Below are 15,580 nucleotides of genomic sequence, written 5' to 3'. Positions count from 1 at the left end.
TTTAGCAGCATCTTAGGTTATTAGCACATCCTCATTAATGAGGTGAACCTTTGATCTTTCACTTATAAATTCTGTGTCTGACACTACCTCTTTCACTAACACCAGGAGGGCGGCTGAGGCTCCGAAAGCAATGTTTTCAAACAAACCTGCTGAACTGTAACCTGGTGTTGTGTGATTTCTGACTTTAAATCCAGAGACCACAAATGGAATTGTTGCGCTTTGAAAATACAAGGAACTCATTATAAGCCGTATTATGAGCTTTGGTTAAGCAATGCGAGAGGAAAGAAACAAAGCATTGGGGCTTGTGAGCAGAGTGATAGCCTGCTTTCTCCCCGCTGACACTGCCAAACTTGCTGGTATTTTCCAGCAATTTCTGTTAGCTTTTCTGATTTCCAGCATCTACAGTTCTTTGGTCTTGTACATGTGTGACCAGTTGTGGATGTCATCAACTTGACAACAGCGCTTTGACTGGCTCTTGGAAAGTGAAGAGCTTGGCTGTTTACAATGTAGAGAGAAAGTGAGATGCCTCTGGAGTACCAGAAGAACAGACTGTGCATCAGTAGAAAGCCAATTATTTTCTCTCATCAGTTGCTATAAGTTGTTGCCAGTAATGAAGTTCTGTAATTTGATGCAGCAAGCTCTGCAGCGGTCTCTGAAAAAAGATGTAAAAGAATCTGTAGAATGGAGACCAAAGAACAGAAGGTCTTGGGAATCAAACCAAAATCTATCCTCATGTTGATCTAAGAGTTAGAGCAGACAATTCTGGGAAAGAAAGTCATAACGCTACATAACAGATTATTCAAATGGGTTATTGATACAAGGACAAACTTGAAGGTAAAATAATTCATCGCATTTCTGATTCAATCATTCCAAAACATGCTGCACCACCATGGAAGTAGTAATTCAGAGTGAATTGAAGGCTATTTTATTTAATTTAGCTGTACATGTTCCATGACAGAAGTGGGCAGCTTCATCTGGGGACAAACAAAGGCAAATGTAGCTCTGCAATGGTGACGACTGTATTTCATTAATTGAAGGAACCTGCAGGAAGAAATAGAATTTGTTCTGCCTGAAATGCCTAACTTTACTATTCAAACGGAATGCAAGTGAGGCTCATTCACCTTTTGAATTTCATGGGGGAATGGTTTGCATTTATTTACAGTTAGTAAAAGCCATCTACACCACGTAGCAGAAAACAAATCAGTGGAGCTGGTCTGGGAAGCTGTAACAAGACTGTTGGAAATCTGCTGACATCCCAAACAGGGAGCTGAGGCATCCAATCATGAAGCTGGCAAAGGAAAAGATGAAGATTGCCTAGTCAAAAGTTAGTGAAAGGACACCATAGTAATCCTGGTCTCATCCAATGTAAGATTCTAAGGAGAATTAAGACAAATGCTAAATGGTTGCGTGTGTATCTGTGTATGGATGGGATGGGGTAGGGAATGGAGGTGAAATAGAACAGCATAATTCCATATAGCCAATACCGTTAAATCACTGCACAAGCTTGGGAAACAGTGCACACATATACCCTGCCCAACCTGAGACATTGGGAAAAGAAAGCAGTGCGCGACTTATAAACTATGAATTCTGCTCATATTTCTTTTTCACAATTATACCAATTCTAGAGGAAATAACAAAAGTCATCACTTTGTAATTTCACTTTCAACTAAAAATTTTCAGATTAAGGCATTACACATATCTTTCTTCAATTCTGTCTCATGTCCTCAGCCCAACATTGGAAATAATCTTTGTTCAACTTCAAATACTACTAAACAATATTGCATCAATTTCACACGTGAGGTTACTTGCATCCCTAGCTTATCCAGGTTAAATATTCCTTAACTGGTTCCTGTGTCTCTTTAACAAAACCTTTTATCCCCCTCTCAACTTTAATAGCAAATCTAAGTGGATGCCGATCAGTTGTCTCACCTACCCCGCTATATCCTGCCCGGCCGCCCGCACCACCACCCCCCCCCCGCCATTTTCAAGTTCATCTGTCCCACTTTTTCCTTCACAGCCAAGTCTCATTTGCTTCTTTCCTTTTCATGTACTACTAGGAGGAAGCAGTCTGAATGCACTCAGTAAATCTCACCCATTTAACCAAGACTGAATAAAACCCTCTTAATCTTACCAATCCATTTCTATGGAAGTGTCCGATTTGACTTCTTCCCAATAAACTATTACCCTGTTACTAACCTAACCAAGCAGACCAAGTGGGCATTTACCAATTCTCAAAAAATATTTCCCAAATTGCAGAGTTCTCTTCAGTTCCGTACCCTAAAACTTATGTACGTACTATATGACTCCACGTCTATATTGGCCTCAACTTTTTTGAAAATCACAAATCAAACAAAATCTTAACTATTGACTAAACTGAATTCTCAGGCCACTTTTGTACAGACATACATTTAATTATTCTCACTTGTAGTGAGGGTCTGCCATAAAGGGCTATCTTTATGGAAATATTTTTGTGTCTTTTTAAAAAGTGTGTCATACGAAGTAACCTTCAATTTTGGTTGTTTAACACATTTAGTTTCAGATCTATCAATTAAATTTTGCATTATTAAAATTGATTCAATTAAATTACACATTTCACCTGAAGAGTTCTTTTAAAGAAAAGCAACTGAGACTAGATAAATCCCGTGCAGGGAAAATACAGCAAAAACAATAGCCAAAAGTGTGAAACTGGCACCAAATAATATCAGGAAATCTGCCTTAAAAATTGCCTTATCTCCATTACAGTTCTGCTAATTAAAAGATTTAATTAATCACAGAAATTGACTTCTTACTGTGGAAGAGATCAGTATAGAGCTTAATAGAGAAAAGATGAACCATTCACAGAATTTAATATCATGAACTGGTTTTGCTGTATGCACAAGTCATTTTATCATATTCCCAAATCTTAAGAGTTTCTAACTTCCTCCTATATTTTTCTTATTCTTCCTTTAAAATTTATGTGCTCTCCTAATCCTTTTTCTTACCTCTTCCTTCCCTTTCTTCCCTCTCTTTTAATAGATCTTCCCTTCTTCTCTCTTTGCTTTCTTCCCCTTTTCCCTCTTCCCATTATTGGTTGTGGACTGAAGGTTGAGTAAACATACAACAGTTCATACATCTTTCGCCATTAATTACCTTACCATATTAAACTAATTTATTTTAAAATCAGATTAATAAAAACAACAGCAAAAACAAACAATTTACAATAGCTCTTACTTTATTTAGTTAATAACAAGCTTAAAAATATAGTGTCCTATAACTGGGATTTTCACAGGAGCACAATTCTTTTAAAACCCTCTCCTCATTATTTAAATTAATTGATCAGAGTTGAGAAATAATGGTCGAATGTAGAATTCCCAAGTCTATTTTAGCGATTGCTACATGGCCAGATTGACAAGTGGCCGTAACATAACACTCAGGGGCACTGATCTATGAACATGTTAGCAAGAAATGCTTTACTCTGCTTTTTCTTTTAGAAGAGATGACATGTTTAAATTGATCCAACACCTCCACTAAAACCTAGAGTAAAGAATTTCAACCAACAGACATCTGTTTGTGAACACTATGGTCTTTAAACGGACGAGAACCACAGCTAAGGACACAAAACCAATGCAGATTATAAAACTCAAGTTGTTCACAAGAGAAAAATACTGGATAACAAAATAGTTTGGCTCTTGAAATGATTCCACAAAAGCAAAAAAAAGTGTACAGTTATTCTATTGGCTAAATTTTATTTTTAAACTTCCCACAGAGATCAGGAATAAGGGGCAATTGCAGTAGAATTGACTGACATGGCAATGTTCAATAACTAGAAAGTAGAACACAAGAACCTGTCCTCAAGATAAAGCTCTAAACCAGCAGCATTTTTTTAAAAAATCACAACAGGTATGGTTGTTAAAACACCAATTCAGCTGCAGGACAGAACAAAGTGGAAGGTTCTACAAATTTCAATGGCAGAAGATAGAAGAGAAAGAATTCTGAAATCATCCGGTTAATTTTAGTGATTTAATTAACCATAGAGGTTTATGACTACTTATGGTAAATTACTATTTTTTTTCCAGACTTTTTTGGACACCAAATTTAAAGGTTCCAAACCTGTGTGCATTTGCCATTACAAAATCACAACGACGTGGGACCCAGACACTCATCCACTGACCATAAGTGTTACTGGTTTCTATTTGTCCATTCTTCCAACAGTATACAATTAATCTATACAATCTATACTGAATTGAACGATGACTATATCTCTCCCTTGCAATCAAACCCAAGCACTTTATAATATCACAAATACAAGCTTATGCAGATACTAGAAATTTGAAATAAAAACAGAAAATCCTAAATGTGCCCACAGGTTTGGCAGAGTCTAGAGAAACAGTTAATGTTTTGGTTTCATCAGAATTTACCCAGACAAAATCACTATCAGTGATTTTGGGGAGTTGGAGTGTTGGCTAGTGCTGTGGGGAAGGGCTCAAACTAGAATGGCAAAGTTGCAGGAATCTGAGCAGACAGAGGCAGCAGAAATAAGGATAAAAGTAAAAGGCCAAGAGACAGAATGGTCAGGAGCCAAAACTGAAGACAGAAAAATCAAGTGATAAACAAATAGGGTCATAGTACAAAATTATACTAAGATGACTAACAAGATAGATAGAACTAAATAGATCTGAAGTCTTTGTGCTCTAACGCAGAGTGCTTGCAATTAGGTACATAACCATTTATATCTACTTATGTTACTAATTTATGACAGTTGTGATTTCAAAGACATGGTTGCAGGATGATCAACGATGGGAACTACTTGGAAAGGATAGACAAAAAGGAAAGTTGTCAAGTAGCACTGCAAGCGAAGGAGGCTCTCAATGCCACACCAAGGAAAGATACTGGCTCAGAAAATCAGGATATTGAATCTACTGGAGGAGATAAGAAATACTGGGAGCATTAAGTCCATCCTCCCGCAAACAGTACTGAAGACATAAGGAAAGGGATTAAACAAGAAATCAGAGATACATGCAATAAAGGTACAACTGTAGTCACGAGTGACTACAATTTATATATAAATTGGACAAACCAAACTTGCAATAGTATTTTGGAGGATGATTTCTGATAGCCTGATAACCCTACCGCAGGTGATAGTTTTTTTTAAACCCAATATATTAAAAGGGACCAGTGAACAGTATTCTAGATTGTGCAATGAGAAATGATTAATCTTATTGTGTTAGATCTCAATCAGACTTTAAAAAAACCCAGTGGTCTAGTAATCCAGTAAATTAAAAATCTCCACTGTAGTCTTTCCAATGTGTAACATGCTTGGTTCGCGAGAGAGGTCACCGGATCCGAAACGGTAACACTGCTTCCTCTCACAGATGTATTTCTGATTACGCACGCACACGCACACTGCAGTGCTCCCTTGTGCGCTACCAATGAGTCCAGAACTGGAGTGGAGGTAGGTGGGTGGGGTAAGAGTGGGTGTAGTGGAGGCAGTCACAGACTAAAAGATACAGGATGTGTCATTTTTTTACCAGGATGCTGCCTGGACTGGAGGGCTTATCTTATGAAGACAGGTTGACTGAGCTCGGTCTCTTTTCATTGGAGAAAAGGAGGAGGAGAGGGGACCTAATTGAGGTATACAAGATAATGAGAGGCATAGATAGAGTTGATAGCCAGAGACTATTTCCCAGGGTAGAAATGGCTAGCACGAGGGGTCATAGTTTTAAGCTGGTTGGTGGAAAGTATAGAGGGGATGTCAGAGGCAGGTTCTTTACGCAGAGAGTTGAGAGAGCATGGAATGCGTTGCCAGCAGCAGTTGTGGAAGCAAGGTCATTGGGGTCATTTGAGAGACTGCTGGACATGTATATGGTCACAGAAATTTGAGGGTGCATACATGAGGATCAGTGGTCGGCACAACATTGTGGGCTGAAGGGCCTGTTCTGTGCTGTACTGTTCTATGTTCTATGTTCTATTTAGGACTGAGAGGAGAAGGAATTTCTTCACCCAGAAAGCAGTTAAGGTCCAACACATATTTCCTTGTTGAAAATATTCATTCTTAAGGCTAAATAGATCAAGCTGGAGGGGTGAAAGCAGGAACAAAGACATGTGTCTTCTATTGGTAACAGATTTAAGAAATCCACACAGTAAATCTTCGAAGATTTCTGACTTGCATTCTGTTTCTGCATGCTCTATACCCTATATCTAATAGAGCAACCAGAATTGCACATAATAATCCAAGTGTGGTCAGGCCAAGGTTTGATAGGTTTAGCAAGTTTCGTTAATCTTCAATTGTATCCTTCTAGAAATAAAAGTTGTGCTTGATCTGTTTCTTTGTTCTTTTTAAATTACATTGCTAATCTGTGGCACAGGTCTTGGTGAGAATAAACTTCACTAGTTTTTCTGTAGCTGAACTGACTAATTTTAAAATCAATTCTCATCAACAATTCGTCAATTTTTGATCAAGACTTCAAACACATGGCAAAAATGTTTGTAACATTATTCAGGACATACAATTTCTATTACTGTGTAGATTTATTTTATTTGAAATCATATTACTGAAATGTGATTTGTGCACTGTGTTAGTGGAACATTTCAAAAGCATTCAATTCAGAGGCAAGATATTTTCAGTTATACCAAAAAATAATTCCAGAGACAATGCCGCTGAACAGATTATATTGTTACATTAATTATTACTTGCAAAGCTACATCAATCCTTCTGTCACCACTTGTTGCCTGTAGCCGAATACAAAGTCAACTACAATATGTGCTCAATTCAACTAGAAAAGAACTGAATAGGACCAATAGAAACCAGTAATTGCACACAGTTGTCTTTGACTCAAGTAACCAAGCCTTTGCTAGTTTTTAAGAATAAATTAACATTTTAAAGTTGTTAGTAGGTAGACCTGCTAGTTATGAAAGTATATTATTGGTCACTAATAAGTATACTCAATTAGTTTTTGACTTATGCAAAAACAGCTGAGTTCTGACATTTCTTATGGTGCCTGAAGCAGAGCTTTAAATTTTTCAATTTTCCAGAAATTGTTTACATACCTTGATTGGCCTGAAGTGGAGGAAGAAGAGAATGATGATGGTATTTCTGGGAGATTCTCTTCTGTACAGTGAACAGGATACACTTCAGTTAAATTGTTCAAATTGGGAGACACTGCATGAGGAAAAAAATGAATTGTACAATGTACAATAAAATATGCATTTTATGAAGGCTATTTATTTAGCATTGCTATGGGAGTTTCTAGTCTTCACACAAATTGTGAAGGGCAATTGGAAGGTTACATGGTTGGTATCAGTGTGGTTCAGTTATGCATACTGACTTCTGATACAGAAGGCTACACATTTACTTGAGGTTTGAGCATATAATACAGACTGACACTTCAGACAGCACAGCACTTCCTATCTTTCAATGTAACCCTAACTCATGATTCCAGTTTTCTTCACAAGTGTATGCAAAGATCTCACAGGTCTACTCAAAAGAATACTCAGAAGTCTTCCCAGCACCCAGTCAACATTTATCCATGAAACCAGATCACAAAGACTAATTGCCTGGTCATTGTTAGATTTTTAAAGGACATTCTTGAGTGCAAATTAGAGTTTCTCTTTTAAACATTGTAACAGAAGTGCTTCATTGGTCATGAAACACCTGGGACATCATGAATTTGCAAAAAAAGTTCTAAATTCAAACTTTTTAAAAGTGTACTCTTATTCTTACTACTAAGCAAGTGTATCATATATATTGTATGCACCTACTGCTAGCTCAGTTAAAATAGGGTAACTTGTGTCAGATTAATTGTGGAATACCAACTTTCCAAAAATGTAATTTAAAATTAGTTGGTGTAGCCACGAGCATTTGATACGAGTGGATACAAAATGGTGGGTGCACAATCGCCATCTTGCTAAAAACTTTATTTAGTTCACAGGAAACACCTTGTGATTTTCTCCCACAGGAAATGTGAGGAAGGTAGGAGGAAAGGATACAAAAATTGATATCTTTAATGCACCGCCCAATCTTCAGCCATTGGATGATCCTGCTGAAGCCCCAAGAGGCCACTCACCCTCACAGAATAAGGCAAAATAAATAGCAATCGAATCTCAAACTGGGCAGTATTCTGAGGACGCAATTTAGTTTTTAAAAAAAACATTATTAATACTAAATAGAAAATCTTTTTAATCTTTATTTCAACAAACATCAGAAAGTTAACACTGATGGAGGGGCCAAAAAAAAAATAGCAGGACAATTTGGTTCATATGTGGAATGGGCTGCCAGAGGAAGTGGTAGATGCATTTTGAATAGGAAATGATAGAGGGGGATACAGACCAAATGTAGGCAAACTAGTTTAGTTTGGGAAACCTGATCAGCATAGACAGCACAGGACCAAAAGGTTTGTTTCTATAAAATATCTGAAGTAAAATTATACAGCAAGCTATTTAAAATACAAAAATAGTTTAACATTTGAAGCAGTTAGTGGGCACAAATAAAATATGTGAGGATATTGCAGGGACATACATGGTGACTAGGAAAGCTGCTCACCAAATACAAAAGTAGCAGGTAATATGGTGTCGTCGCTATTTCTATTGGATTGATTTCCTGTATCACAAACTGTTTTCCTACAACGTACCGAAGACACACTGCAAGTTGTGATGAACTCCATCCCACATTTTGGGATTGAACATAGATCACAATCTCAAAGTATGGCTTTACAATTTACTAGTGACATTAATAATTTAAATATGGCTCAAATTAGAGGAGACAAAGTAATCAACACTGAGTCAATGGATTCAATTCCAAAACACTTTAGGCAGGGAACAAAATCGGAAATAAAAAAAACAATTCAACGATCCAACCAACATTAGCTTCTCTTTTCCAGTCAAATCTAAGCCCATCAGGGCAATTCCCACCAAACCACTAGCACATAGAAGGAGCCATGACATACCCAGCATACAAATGTCGTCATAATTGCTCTTTAACAGTGGGGGTCTTACTGATATTAGGCACAAGCAGGAGCCCAGAATCATGACAGTTGAGAAAAGCCTGGTAACAGTCATGTCCTTCATGGATGAAAAGATGATGCACCATGATTTGGTACCTTGCAAGGATGGTGCAACATGAACATACGGGAAGTCTTAAAATACAGTAAAGAAAGCAAACATTTTATCACATTCATAAGACAAATCATTAGGACTTTAAGAAATCATGCAAAAACAAACATGAATTGTTTGATATGTAGAATACTTAAGGATATGCACCTTTTTAAAGAAGCAGTTTAAAACAGACATTGAAAGAGACAAGAGTTTTAAGGAACAGATACCCCTCATTCCACAAAACTCCCCACTTCCCAACACTTGCCTGAATGCAATTGCCCGAGTAATTCCATAGGTTCAACCTATCTCGTGATCTTATACAGCAAATATCATTTTAACTGAATAGCTGGAATTCATTTATAAGCTATCAGCTGATGAAAGATTAAACAGTTAAAATTATTCTAGTTTCACAGATAAATAGGTTGAAGGCTTTTGTTCCCTGCTGGGAACGTTATACTTTGTTTGAAAGACTACATAGTTACAACAGTGCAAAAAATATGAAATAATACAGCAAAATTGTTTTCACAGATTAGCAGCACCATGTTCTGATGGATTCCAGTATTTTTAAATGCAATTAAAAATTAAATTTGAAAGCATACAAGATAGATTATTTGCACAATTAATTAAGTAAAGACCAATCAGAACACACCCTAAAAGGGGGATGCAGACAATAATCAAATAAAACCATGTATTACCTTGAGACTCAAGACTTGCATGACTGCTTAGTACCAGGCGATATCACAAATCTTAAAATACTGAAAATCACTAACCAGCACTTCAGGAGGAAACTGAATTCTACGAAGTGGCATTAGTTTTCAAATCCAAACAAAAATCTCTTTCACTCCCAGAGTGGCTTTAAACAGAAAGTAATTCTAGCGTAAGCCACATTTCACAGGCAAACAAATTTATGGCAGGTTAACAAAGAAAGATCAACTTCAATTATAGGTTGCATGTTTATTTAGTTAGATATTTACCAGGACTTATTCTGCCATTATTGTTTTGCCTTTGAAGAAAATCCTTATAGCAAACTGAACACATGCCATTCGTTCGTGGGTTCCCATAAAATCCACAGCCAGTGGTACACAGCATAGGCACTTGAGTCTGATTGGTTTCTTGAGCCATGTTCCTCCAACAGACCTTGCAAGAGAAAGTTAGAAATTTAAAAGAGTCACACAGTCACAAGATATGACAGTTGCAAAGCCAGAAATGCAATAGTGTTGTAGGTTGTACTGACATCTATGTAAAATACAGTTTGGGAAGAATATTAGGGAAAAAAAAGGCTTTCAAATTAGTGTTTGCAGAACAATGTGTTGCCACAATACAATTAAAATCTTCCTTGTTTGTCGAGGTCTTAACTCTGAGTATTAAGCATAAGACGACACTGGTGATTTGCTCGTTGGCAGATACGCCTAATAGCATTTCAAATTAGGCAAGAGTAATAAACCTGAACATAGATTTTTACACTGAAAAAAATCACTGCATGATGGTATACATACATATTTTGGTAAAATAAATGAGCAATGGTTGCAGCACTGTGCTATTGCTTCTATCATGAGCTTTACTTCCACGGAAGTTGCATGTAGATGTTTGTTAATATACACAGGTGTAATACGTTTAGCTATATAGTGTGCCCATGGAAAAAATATTTTCTAAGATGAGGCTGCAGCAGCCAGAATGCTTATTTCCACACCTGTGGCTAGGTCTGTGATATCTACTAAACTTGATTCATCTTAGAAGGAAGCAAGCTTTCATCAATTGTGGTCCAGAGTATTACTGATCTGAACAAATAGGATCACACTGGGTTGTTGCCTTAAAATTCATAACTTTTTTCCTTTCAAAAAAAAAATCAGCATTATTGTAAAATAACTGGGAGAGTACAACACCAGTAAAGGATTTTTAAAAAACGTGACTAAGGTAACCAAGGTACTTAACATTACAAAACAGGTACGTTTAAGTCTTAGATAAGAAGGTGTAGAGCTGCGTGAACACAGCAGGCCAAGCAGCTTCGGAGGAGGAGGAAGGCTGACATTTCGGGTCTAGGCCCTTCTTCTGGGGTTTTTCTGAAGGGTCTAAGCCCGAAACATCAGCCTTCTTGCTCCTCTGATGCTGCTTGGCCTGCTGTGTTCATGCAGCTCTACACCCTGTTATCTCAGATTCTCCAACATCTGCAGTTCCTATCTCTGAAACAAATGTTCAAAACATGATTTGTGACGGCTCTCCGCCAATCTTTTAAAATCGAATCTGTAATTGGCAAGAAAGGTGTGCTTCATAAAAGAATATCGCAAAGCATTTGCTGCTCTGTAGCCAATTTCAGAATCTCAGGCCACTATCTCTACATTTAAGTCTTGCTCTGGAAGTGGGAGAAATGGAACGAAGAGAAACAGGGAGAGGACAGATATTTCCAAAAAAAAAACTTCCCATTACCATGTCAGGGAATTTGTATATTTACTAATTTACACATTAATCTACACATTTGTAAAAGGGATAGTACAGAATAAGAGGGAGAATTCAATCTCTAGAAAAAAAAATTAGAAACTTTCACTAAAGGAGTAAAGGAAAGCATTCAATTGATTACACCAGTTATACAGTGACAAACACCACAGTGAGCATATGTGGATCAGCACCTCAAATGGGCCATCTTCTCACAGCTTCAATGCGAAGATAGTGTAGGGATGTCAATTGGTTCGCTTTATTTTATTTGTGTTTTTCTTGTATATTTTGTGATGCCAATTACCAGATTATAGCTAGGGTATTTTCCTGCCACCATCCCATTTCCTTCAGTGGTTTAAAGGGCCTACTTGGCTTACAGTGGCAGAGAAAAATGAATTAACTGTAAAACAGCTTGTTTTCATTAAAAGATAACATCCTTTAATATTGTGAAACTGTTTCATGTTATTTTAAAATCAACCTGTTTGGACACCTGACATCTCTGGGGTAGCTGTGACTTGAACCAACTTCTTCTGGTTAAGAGAGAGGGGCATTACCATTGCACTACAAAACCCACTCATGTGGTTTACTGCCTCATAGAAAACATGTACAAAAGGAACATCAGTAAGTTAGACATACGAAAGGATCCAAAATATAGTTTTACTCCAACAGATTCTAAGCTCTACTGCCTTTTCTTCATCCAAGTCTTAAAGACCCAAGTCCTTGTTCAGTCTCCAACATTAACCTTTTCAGAACCATTATATTGTGGAACAATTTTAAATTTTAGAAAGTTGAAATTTGTAGTTTGACAATTTTGTAATCTTCTATGCTCGTGCAAGGGACTACTTTTTTTCCATTTTAGACTATAAACTGGAAGTTGTAGATCATTATGTACTTGAAATACGAAGAGAGTTTTGCAACTTGGCGGCGGGGGGGGGGGGGGGGGGGGGGGGGGGGGATGATAATCAGGTAGTGCAGATTTGACCTAGTGAAAGATAATACTGATTTTTGGAACAGTGAGGTTGTTTCTTTGAGATACAGTGGCACCAAGAGTCATTGAGTTAAGGAAAGACTGCCTGACAACAGCCCTCAGATTAGCTCAACTAGAGTTTGTTACAAATATGTACAGGGAACCAAAGCATGTGAACTGAACACATTTCTCTCCCAGTAGGGGTGAAAATGCAAGCTGAAAAAGAAAGAATCTTAACAAGAATTAAGTCCATTGGAGTAATCAAAGTAAAGAATAACCAATTCTTGACAAACAGCATGTCATCATTACTGAAAATCAAAAGAAACTGACAATTTTACCAATTCTGGAGATCTGAACTCAGTTTAAGCAGACATCACCTACTAAATCACTGCACAAATAGTTCAATGTTAAATATGTTCAAGGAAAGAAGAAAATAAGTTACTCTTTTCACTGAAGATTTCAGGTATGCTAGATTAATTCTAGAAGTCTGTAGCAGGATTTTAGGCTAGAAATTCACCCTCATACAAACTTTTCTACCAACCAACTTGCTTATTAAAATGAGTTTAAAAGTCAGCATATACCTCAATTTCTTGATTTTTGCATAATTTGTATCCCTGACTGCATACAGGTTTCCCCCACCCCCAGGTTTACCGTAATACTTATTGTTTCGTCAGCACAAGATCAGCTGTCAGTCAATGTGATGTCATATCAGCAAGCCACACCCACTACAACACCTTATCCAATGTGGGGAAAACACCAGATCCATAGTTAATTAACTAAGCTACTTCAGGTAATTTCCTACAAATCGTTTCACTTCATCCAAATATTCACACAGAACTACAAATTATTTTGATCTTAAAGTACTGAAGACAGAAAATGGGAGAAATATGAAGTAAAACAGAATAGATGCACAAGAAGAGTTCATCCACTTCACCAACACCTTCCACCCCAACCTTCAGTTCACCTGGGCAATCTCCAGCACATCCCTCACCTTCCTGGACCTCTCAGTCTCCATCTCAGGCAACCAGCTTGTAACTGATGTCCATTTCAAGCCCACCGACTCCCACAGCTACCTAGAATACACCTCCTCCCACCCACCCTCCTGCAAAAATTCCATCCCCTATTCCCAATTCCTCCGCCTCCGCCGCATCTGCTCCCACGATAAGACATTCCACTCCCGCACATCCCAGATGTCCAAGTTCTTTCAGGACCACAACTTTCCCCCCACAGTGATCGAGAACGCCCTTGACCGCGTCTCCCGTATTTCCTGCAACACATCCCTCACACCCCGCCCCAACCGCCCAAAGAGGATCCCCCTCGTTCTCACACACCACCCTACCAACCTCCGGATACAACGCATTATCCTCCGACACTTCCGCCATTTACAATCTGACCCCACCACCCAAGACATTTTTCCATCCCCTCCCCTGTCAGCTTTCCGGAGAGACCACTCTCTCCGTGACTCCCTTGTTCGCTCCACACTGCCCTCCAACTCCACCACACCCGGCACCTTCCCCTGCAACCGCAGGAAATGCTACACCTGTCCCCACACCTCCTCCCTCACCCCCATCCCAGGCCCCAAGATGACATTCCACATTAAGCAGAGGTTCACCTGCACATCTGCCAATGTGGTATACTGCATCCACTGTACCCGGTGCGGCTTCCTCTACATTGGGGAAACCAAGCAGAGGCTTGGGGACCGCTTTGCAGAACACCTCCGCTCAGTTCGCAACAAACAACTGCACCTCCCAGTCGCAAACCATTTCCACTCCCCCTCCCATTCTCTAGATGACATGTCCGTCATGGGCCTCCTGCAATGCCACAATGATGCCACCCGAAGGTTGCAGGAACAGCATCTCATATTCCGCCTGGGAACGCTACAGCCATATGGTATCAATGTGGACTTCACGAGTTTCAAAATCTCCCTTTCCCCGACTGCATCCCTAAACCAGCCCAGTTCGTCCCCTCGCCCCACTGCACCACACAACCAGCCCAGCTCTTCCCCCCCCACCCACTGCATCCCAAAACCAGTCCAACCTGTCTCTGCCTCCCTAACCTGTTCTTCCTCTCACCCATCCCTTCCTCCTACCCCAAGCCGCACCCCCAGCTACCTACTAACCTCATCCCACCTCCTTGACCTGTCCGTCTTCCCTGGACTGACCTGTCCCCTCCCTACCTCCCCACCTACACTCTCTCCACCTATCTTCTTTACTCTCCATCTTCGGTCCACCTCCCCCTCTCTCCCTATTTATTCCAGTTCCCTCTCCCCATCCCCCTCTCTGATGAAGGGTCTAGGCCCGAAATGTCAGCTTTTGTGCTCCTGAGATGCTGCTTGGCCTGCTGTGTTCATCCAGCCTCACATTTTATTATCTTAGATGCACAAGAACTTCTCTGCAAGCACAAATTGAGCAATCACAAAGCTGCAACTGGAGTTAGGTGATGTTTAAAGAAGAGTCAGTTTTATTTCTAGAGAAATAACATTGCAAAGAAAGAAGTTACGCTCAACCTGTACTGAGCCTTGGTTAGATCAAATTTATAATGGTACTGCGTTATCATTCTACTTGACGTATTATGAAAAGGGCATACAGACACCAGAGAAGATGCAAAAAAGATTAAAAATGATACCACAAATGCATTGATACATAAATCAGGAGAAGATTCGACAACCAGTTTGTTATTTTGAAGGACATAAAAAGGGCTGAAAATGATCTACTAACTTTAAACTCTGAAATGTTTTGATAGAGTGGATACAGGGACATTGTAAGAGGAAAGAGAGAACTGCATGCTGCAACTTGGGGCTACCAAAATGAAATTCTTCACCAACACATAAGAGAATTCAAAAGAAACTTTTTTCATTGTGAGATTCATTGCCAGGGGAGTGGCTGAATTGAATAGTTTGGAAGCATCTCAGGTGAATTTAGAAAAGCAACTGAGGGAGAAGGGATTAGAGGAGTACAATGAGAGATATAGATGAGGAAAGGGAGGAAGCTTACTTGGAGTATAATACCAGCATGGGCTTGTTGATTAGGCCAGCATGTTTCTATGTCATATATATTATGCAATCTCCTGAATTAACAAGAGTTCCAAGTGTGGCTATTTAACATAACCGATCTG

At 38.9% G+C, this 15,580-nt stretch overlaps 1 protein-coding gene across 9 annotated transcripts in view; it reads right to left on the bottom strand.

The window, feature by feature from the left end:
- zfand6 (zinc finger, AN1-type domain 6) overlaps window positions 1-15,580 on the bottom strand; it is a 38,864-nt gene that overhangs the window by 20,199 nt on the left and 3,085 nt on the right. For 6 of the 9 annotated variants that reach the window (XM_059639292.1, XM_059639285.1, XM_059639286.1 and 3 more), the window contains 3 exons: window positions 10,044-10,206; window positions 7,027-7,138; window positions 2,982-3,077 (listed from right to left, as the gene is read on the bottom strand). In XM_059639292.1, coding sequence (XP_059495275.1) covers window positions 2,982-3,077; window positions 7,027-7,138; window positions 10,044-10,191 — 356 coding nt within the window. In that variant the 5' untranslated portion in view covers window positions 10,192-10,206. The remainder of the gene's footprint in view (window positions 1-2,981; window positions 3,078-7,026; window positions 7,139-10,043; window positions 10,207-15,580) is intronic. The other 3 variants (XM_059639289.1, XM_059639290.1, XM_059639291.1) reach the window with 3 other exon arrangements.

Source organism: Stegostoma tigrinum, chromosome 33 (genome assembly GCF_030684315.1).
Source record: "Stegostoma tigrinum isolate sSteTig4 chromosome 33, sSteTig4.hap1, whole genome shotgun sequence".
NCBI lineage: Eukaryota > Metazoa > Chordata > Chondrichthyes > Orectolobiformes > Stegostomatidae > Stegostoma > Stegostoma tigrinum.
Note: the sequence above shows the minus strand (reverse complement) of the source record. Positions and strands in the feature narration are given on the sequence as shown.